The sequence below is a fragment of the Adiantum capillus-veneris genome, chromosome 23 (assembly GCF_014529385.1).
Source record: "Adiantum capillus-veneris isolate H3 chromosome 23, ASM1452938v2, whole genome shotgun sequence".
Lineage (NCBI taxonomy): Eukaryota > Viridiplantae > Streptophyta > Polypodiopsida > Polypodiales > Pteridaceae > Adiantum > Adiantum capillus-veneris.
In genome coordinates, this window is record NC_140953.1 from 36,148,978 (window position 1) to 36,157,299 (window position 8,322).

Consider the following 8,322-nt stretch of genomic DNA (forward strand, 5'->3'; position numbering starts at 1 on the left):
TGAAATAAAACGTCTGCACTTGGCTATGGCGACCACGGCAATGCCGCGAGGGCAAGGGAGAGAGAGAACTCCCCGCGCGTTGCGTTTTGGGCGTCGCTCCAGTGACGTAAAATCCCCCCCAAGGCAGCGCGCATCCGCCGAGCTAAGCCACATAGCGTTTGTTGGAGGTCAAGGTTGCCTCCCTCCCGGTACAAGTGGCACTTCTCACATAGTCGACCTCATCGTCTCCCTTAGCAAGCTGCTCTTCACGCCCACAAAGAGAGGAGCATGCAAAAGCTCCACGCCCTCTTGTCCAAAATTAGACCTTGCTGTGATACCAATGTAAGACAGGGGTGACTAGAGCCTGAGAGTCCACCATCCAACCACCCTTTATATAGGCATGCCCTTGGCCTTTTGCCCTAGTTGGACTCCCCGTTCCACACCGCCTAGCCCGGCCTTGCCTTATCTAGTCCGGCCTTGCCGGTGTCCTGACAACTTTTGCATGTATACAATTTAAGCAGGTTGGTGGAGGTATTGCCTTGTGTCACACGAAGCATACATGAGACATTGTTGCATAGATTTAGCCTTAACGATTGCAAGCCTATTTCTACTTCTATGAAGACAATTTTTAAGCTTAGTCTTCATGATGCTAGATATTACTTTGAGGGAAAACTATATCAACAACAGGTTGTTGGTTTCCTTATTTATGTATTCATTATGAGGTCAGATGTTCAATATGTTGTCTCACACTGTGAGTAGATTTATGCATAGCCTAGGGCCTATGTATTGGAGTCTTACCAAGCACCAAGCAAGATTTATCGAGCGAACACAAAAATCGAGCGATATCCAAGGAAAACACACACACACACACACAAACACACAAACACAGAGATAGAGAGAGAGAGAGAGAGAGCGCGCATAGGAGAAGGAATTATTTGTTGTCATTTTTAAGTCGACGGTTTGAACATTGTACCATGGATCTCGTTCCATCCTTTTAGCCTCGACCTCAATGGACACTTGCAAGGCACTTCAATGAAGCAAAAATCAACACATCAAAGTAAATAAGCGGGCCTCAAATAGTGATTTTTTTTTCCAAAATAATTTCAAACCACATCAATAGTTGGCTAATTGCTATCAAATATTGCAATCAACATACGTAGCTTGCAAAAGTAAAATCTAAGTAAGGAAAGGTACTCAAAATATGACATGTCCATGACCAAAAGAAATGGAATGCTCACAAATGATCAAATGGGTTCCTAGTGGGAGGTATGTTCTCCTCATCCACCATATCTACATAACTCAATGCCTCCTGCCTATCGACCCCTCTAAATTGGGGATGAAGAGGAGGCAACACCAATGTCAAAATCAAAGTGCCGTCGCTATCCAATGTTGCACGAGCACATCTTGAAGAGAGACATGCTCTGAGAACAGGAGAAATCCCACAACCAAACTCCAAACAAAGACCCTTTGGCCTACACAAAGGCTCCACAAGACTAGCAATGAAAGAAGGGCTACATTGCATGTATCCTCTCCATGCAAGGCCAAAATCCATAGCTGTGTAAGCGAACTCTGGTAAGTAATGTCGCATGATGGTATCTGTAGGAGTCATTCCCATAGCATTAAAAAATGGCATGCTCTCATCAAGGTAAAGTGGACCTCGTGCACCATACCTATGAATGAAGAAAAGCATTGAACTATCACATTACAAAGAAACATGAAAACACTTGAAATGGAATATTTTATTCATTCCATACACAAGGTACTAAAAACAAAATCAACCTTATGATGATCACCACCAACATCCTGGACAAATTCATAAGGTGAATGATGAATAACAATAACTCCTTGATGATGAACAACCATGCTAGATGCTCTACTCATCTCCTCAATCCGCTAAAGAGTATCACTTACCATAAAGAAAGCAGATTATAAACAAAGTAAACAAAGCAACAACAATTTTAGCTGGCTTAGTATAGAAGACATTTATACCTGCAGTAGATCCTGAAACAACAAGCTCTCTAGAATCTTCCAATGTATTGTGTGTCAAATGGATGGCAGCTCTCACATGCTCCTTAGTGCAACATGGAGGTTGTAAGGGTGTAGAATGCAAGAATCCTCCAAAAGGCAAGTAAAAAAAAACCAAATTTGGCAATCCACAGATCGAGCCTACCATTCCCTCTTGTATCCACCAACATCTATAGACCGAACTCTAGCCATACACTTGTGTAGATGCATCCATATTAGTGATTGCACACTCGAACAAAACTCACAAGCAATGGTAATGTAGTCTCCTGGTATAGCTAAAAATCTATTAACTCTTTGTGCCTACAGAACATACTGCTATCTAAGGAAAACAAAACGTACCGAATGATGCAAGTTATGTGTGCCAATAGCGTTTATCAATTATAAAACAACAATGAAATTACTAAACCATGGGTTCATTTTCACACCGTAGTCTATTTAAAACTCAATAGCGAGATTGGTAAATCTTTGTGAGTTAAGTTAAGGCAATAATTTTAAAAGTAATACACCTCTATTCTAAATTTGAACGATGACTCTGTGTTGTGTGCATGTTTCCTAATACAGAGCCATGAATTGCATGAAGTTTACATTTTCCCAGGCCTTCAATGATTTTGCTTATTTGTTTAATACAAAATGTTAATGTCGAGACGCATGTTTTCTGCCCTTAACCCTCTTGCGTCGACGCGGTACTAGTTAGGGGGTAGGTCCCAACGTTATTGGCATGCCATACTGGCAGCCTTAGCATTTGGCTCAAAGTCGGGGCATCTATGTGTCCCCCCCTCATTGGTCCACAAGGAGACACCTTACCTCCCCCTTTTTGGAATCTGTGGCGAAGCTTTCTTTCTGATGCGCGTGAGTCGCGCGATGGTAGCTCCTATGCCCTCGCTTCTCTGCTCCACGCGTCTGCAGTTTCAGATTCGGGACGGCTTGCATGCTCACCTTCGCCAACCTCTGCCAGGTGCGCCATGTTCTGCCCATGGTCTTTGATTGCCTTCGGATCTGGCTCATTATTGCGGGATGGCTTCTTGTGGAGTTCTCATTTTCGGTTGTGGTCTGAGATGGGATTAAATAGGCGGGTCTTGAGGTTGGGACTGTTGGGCGTCTTTGAGAGTTGTATATCAGGTATTGTTCTTCTTCTTCAGCATGTGTTGGGTATGTAGACTATGTTGTCTTGTGTTATTTACAGTGTTTCAAGGAAGGGTGTGGCAGGTCTTGTATCGTTTGCCCCTTAATTCTCCTGCGTTTACTGTCTAGTACTCCATCTCTCTTGGGTTTAGAAACACTTGCCCTAAGCTCACTCACTTATATAGATTATTGCAACTTTTGGTAATCAGCATCAAAGGACACACAACTCTCTAACGGTCTCATCAAAAGCTTTCTTCAAATCCATTTCCAAAAACAACAACACCCACTGAAAAGGGTTTACAATTCCTGCATTTCATTGTACGCATATAGTAAGTCACGATGCTGCAGACAAGCAATGACAGCTTGAAAAGCTAGTGTATGGACTGTTGTGTTGTCTACTGCATGTTCTTTTTTACCTGTGCATGTACATTGAAAATTTAGAGCTTGTTGGCCTGCCATAGTGGCAGCCTTACAAGGAGGTGAAGGAGAAGAGGTACTGAGCTCTTGTTCATTTGTTCGCCTTTGTCTAATGAAAAGCATGTGCGTATGTAGAGTTCATAAATTGCCAAATCAAGTTTTGCAAAGATGTGTGTGGTAAGTAGAGTACATCTCTACTGTTCTGCATGGATAAACGCCTGTAGTGAGTTTGCTTCATGAAAACTTTTAGCCTGCACTGTCATTGTTGTCAAGCGATTTGAGTCCTTTGAGTCGCCTGTGTGTGTAGATGGCCAAACATATTCCAAGTCGTGTAAAAGAGCCGCACAATTGTGATTGAATTTCATGCCCATTTTTTGGGATGTTTAATCTTGGTGTATCTGTTGGTAATCTGAGTGCTAAAATGCATGCAACTTGTCTATGTCTACATTATGGCTGAAAAGTATATTTGAAGGCAAGCAAATTTGCAAACAGTTACTTTTTTAAAAGCTTGAAGCAAGTTTTTTTGTTTGTTTGCTGTTGAGATTAGCTTTGAAGTGTAGCACACCCCCCCATACAGGTCACCCAAAGATGCTGATTTTGGTTGTGCCCTTTAAAGGCGGTGAATAAGATTGCATGTGTTAAGTTTTGAAGATGTTGTTTCCAATTGGATGTGTATTGCTTCATTCCAGTTTCTAGAAAAATAATCTGCTATTCTGTCTATTTGTTACACAATTTCTTTAAAGTCTTTCGACTCTCTTGTCCTTGATGCATGAAAATATTTTGCACAGAAAGATGCATACAATGCTTGTATATTTATGTGCATAGACATTCTATTATGAAAGGCTCATTGTGGTTCCATGTTGTTGGTTGCGTTCTGGAATTTTTTTAAAAGCATGCTTGAAGATTTATAGACGGCACGAACGTGCCTTTTTGTTGTAGATTTTGACAAGAACATTGCGGACATCTTGGCTTCGGTTTTGCTGTGATGAGTTTCTTGCTTTTGCAGGCTACTGCTTCTTGTGTCCATTACTTCCGTAAATGAATTCTCGTGTGCATCGGCACATGGTCCAACTCGACTTTTGGGAATGCTTGTTTCGTTTGTTGTCGTGTTTGGAGTGGTTTTTTGTTGTTGATGGTTGTGTCGTTAGGTTTTATTGTGTCCCACGTTATCACTTGCATGTGTTGCTTGTCGCCATTGATAGTTTAGTGAGAAAGGGATCTAAAGATGGATCGGTTGAGATATGCAACAATTGTGGATTGAAGGCCTTATGATTATCTCTTTTCTTTTGCAGGACAATGTTTGTTGTGTGTTTGGTTGGTCTATGTCCCTTCACTTGTGCGTGTTCTTCTGAGTCTGCAATACTTTGTCTTTGTCATTCGAGGGACTCAGACTGAGGTTTCATTATGTACACTGTGTGAACATGCTTAGCTCACGTCGAGCACTCCCTTCCCCCATTTTCTTTCTACTTATCTCTCTTCTTTTCTTTTTCTCTATCTTTTTTAAAAAAATCGTATTATTTAAAATGTTGGCTCGTCGTGTGTCGCGAGCCTCTTGAGGCATTCTCAATGTCGATCACACATCCCCAGCCTTTTTGTTCCTCTCTCTCTCTCTCTCTCTCTCAATATTCTCTCCTCTGTCTCGGTGCCCTTAGCATTGCAACCTTGCATCTTACGTTGGTCTCTCTCTCTCTCTCTCTCTCTCTCTCTCTCTCTCAATATTCTCTCCTCTGTCTCGGTGCCCTTAGCATTGCAACCTTGCATCTTACGCTGGTCTCTCTCTCTCTCTCTCTCTCTCTCTCTCTCTCTCCCCCCCTTTCTCTATCACAGTTAACTCCGTTCGAGCTTAAAAAAATGTAAATTGTGCATCATTTGTTTGCTTTGTAGTCTCATACTTTATAGTGGGTTGGTGGTTCGATATAGCTCACTGCTAAAAAAGAAACGACATTTGCTTTCCTTGCTCTCCCCACTGTTGTTTGTCTTGTGTGGCGTTACTCTGTTACATCGGTGATGCAATAAAGTTTCTTATTGCTTCAAAACGCCATTGAATCCCTCGTCGTTTTTTGATCCCCTTTTCCTTGTAAATTTTGTTTGGATGATAGATGAAAGAATCATAGTTGCAAAGCGTTCTTAGTCTTTATATTTGTTTGTGTCATGTAGAGAAAGCAAACAAGTGTGATGAAATATGGCATATAGTCGTGGTGGTGTACAAAGCATGGAGATTGACGGTATGGAGTATGGGTGTTACGGTGTTCCTCGTGCTTTTGGTGTTTTTGCTTAGACATATTCATTTCGTAGAGCCAAGAAAAAATGCGAGTCTTGCGTATACTCTGCATCCAAAAAGTGGAATTTCCAAACGTGAATGTGTACGGATTGATGTGAGTGAGTCATCTGCAAGCACTCTGACAATTTCTTGAAAGCGTAGTGTGTACAGTGAACCAAACTTTGCTATCCAACCATCTCCCTCGAAAGGCAAAGGGCAAGCTTGCAATACGTTTGATTCTACCTTATTTTGAAGAAATCCCATGCAAGAATAGTTTATCTTTTGTATTTTGAAATGTCCCATCTTTCTCATTAGGCGCACAAGTTGGATGCTCGAAAGCGCAAAAAGCAAAGATGGCTATTGTTAAGATCGAGAGATATGGTATATATTGAACCAAAAACATTGATTATCTGCCTCTACCTTTCGATGTGTAGATTTTCATGTTCTTGTATATTGTTTTGTTGATGCTTTGACTGATACTGAAGACGAAGTTAGAGTCAACTCTTTTCCGCAGCAAGAACCTCGTATTGAAGAACATGATGTGCCTTTTTTACATGTAACAGACCTCTCTGACATCACTCCTAGATTTGCAATCGAGGGTTGTGTGCTGAACAATTATGGTACATACAAGCTTTCCGATCCCAAAATTGTGAAGTTTTTCAAGGTTGATCTTGTGGATTCGCACAACTTCAACATAGTCACTGTCGTCGTCGGTTCACCTTTGATAAGTCAATTTGCTTTCTTTCTAAGCGTTGGTAGCTTTGTGCAGATAGAGGGTTCTGCAATCAAAACAAAGAACAAGGCAGACGGTGGAACATCGCCTTTCTCTCTTTACTTGGATGCTACCTCGATCGTCACTTGCATTGGTTCATTTCCAATTCGCTTGAGCTTTTATCCAAAAACGAAGATAAGATTTTTCTTGGATGAGGCTGCAAGTGCGGGTCTAGGTTTTGCGAAAAGTTACTTGAGTATGTTTGCTTTTGTTGTTATTAAGAGTGAGAATTTTGAAATCTACGCCAATTCCACACGTGGAGACCTATTGGTGGTTGACGGTTCTGCTCCTAAAGATCGGGCAACTGTAAGTCTCGCATGCTAAGATCTTTTGTAGTTTTAAAGGCAAAATTTTTATTTGTCACGTGTGCTTTTTTTTCCAACTGACTTTTGTCAATGATCGCAAAGAAGAGTATAAGTCTATCAAAAGGGATGTTGACAATGGAGAACTTTTGTTGCAAGGAATGTCAGGGCTTTCTTAGGCCGTGAGAATACACTGTCTATCTTGGATCTTACAATCTTGGTGTCTGTGCACAGCAAGCGTCTGCAATCTGATCTCTTGCAAACTTACAAGACAGAGGTTGAGAGTCTCGGTTATGGGAAGTAGGTAATGTTGCTTAGAAACTATGTCGTTGGCTTTCTTTATGTTTCTTAATTCTCACTTTTGACCTGCAGGTATTCGGCGTCTTGCGTTTCTCTAACATAAATGGTGTTCTCTTGGAGACATTGTGTGCCATTTGCAAATTGAATAAGGTTCATAAAACCACAGAGGGTTTATTTTGTATCACTTGCCAAAAGACGACTACAAGCTACGAGATTCCTAGGCTTCAAGTGAAGATCAAGCCAAGCGAAGGCCCTGTCATTTCTGCACAACTAGTTAGTCTTATTGTTGACGAGGTCTTGGCTTTGGGCAAGACTTTTCAAAGCTTGTTTTCTAAAAATCCACTAGTTGCAAGAGAGATCTTGGCATCGACAACACGCACTGGCACATTCAAAACCAATCTTGCAGGAAATCTGATCGCTTTTTACTTGGGGTAAAGGTCTTGGAAGCATAGTAGGAGTCTGCCATTGTATATAAATAACACTGGTAAAGCTCTTGAAGAGTCATGAGCTGGTTTTCCTGGTTTGCGTAAAGTAGTCTTCAATGCATCAAAGCAGCCTTGTAAAAAAATCCTTGTAATAAAAAACCTTTGTAAAAACAGTTGTAACTACGTTATAAGGTTTTAAGGGTTTTGTTCTCGCATTTCTCTCTCTCTCTCTCTCTCTCTCTCTCTCTCTCTCTGTAAAATATGGTTGTATAAAGGGTCTCGTTATCCCCAACATTCTCTCTCTCTCTCTCTCTCTCTCTCTCTCTCTCTCTCTCTCTAAATATTGCCCGTGAAGACGCCCTTGCTTGTGTTTGTCAGTTTCAGTATTGCACGTAGAGCTTCAGCATTTCCGGTTGTCCGCATCTTCCTCTCGCTATCCTTTTACCTGGCTACAGTCGGATAAGAAACTCGTTTTTTATTAGCTGAATTGATCTCTCTTTCGTCCCCCCTTCTCCCCTGTTCTGCCCATCCTCCTTGCGCGCGCGCACAGTACGCTCTCTCTCTCTCTCTCTCTCTCTCTCTCTCTCTCTCTTTCAAATCTGCTGTTTTCCATAGAGCTCTACTGTTTCCAACGGTTCCTCCCTCTCTCTCTCTCTTCTCTCCACTCATTGTACTCTTCTTCTTTGAGTTCCCCTGTCTCAAATATCTTTGTATTCTTGT

At 41.5% G+C, this 8,322-nt stretch overlaps 1 protein-coding gene across 7 annotated transcripts; it reads left to right on the plus strand.

The window, feature by feature from the left end:
* The first annotated feature begins 2,753 nt into the window (after positions 1-2,753).
* LOC147427636 (uncharacterized) lies at positions 2,754-7,821 on the plus strand. 7 transcript variants are annotated; one of them, XM_086497722.1, is made up of 9 exons: positions 2,754-3,123; positions 4,836-4,956; positions 5,737-5,768; positions 5,839-5,922; positions 6,119-6,184; positions 6,367-6,467; positions 6,573-6,881; positions 7,112-7,181; positions 7,250-7,821. In XM_086497722.1, the coding sequence occupies exons 1-8, from the start codon at positions 2,769-2,771 to the stop codon at positions 7,127-7,129; spliced, it is 1,086 nt and encodes a 361-aa protein (XP_086353848.1). In that variant the 5' UTR covers positions 2,754-2,768; the 3' UTR covers positions 7,130-7,181; positions 7,250-7,821. The 7 variants fall into 7 exon arrangements, with proteins under 7 accessions (XP_086353848.1, XP_086353845.1, XP_086353847.1 ...); XM_086497719.1 differs by lacking the exons at positions 4,836-4,956; positions 5,737-5,768; positions 5,839-5,922 and having other exon boundaries at positions 2,759-3,123; positions 6,289-6,467; positions 7,046-7,181; XM_086497721.1 differs by lacking the exons at positions 4,836-4,956; positions 5,737-5,768; positions 5,839-5,922 and having other exon boundaries at positions 2,759-3,123; positions 6,289-6,467; positions 7,046-7,177.
* The last annotated feature ends 501 nt before the right edge of the window (positions 7,822-8,322 follow it).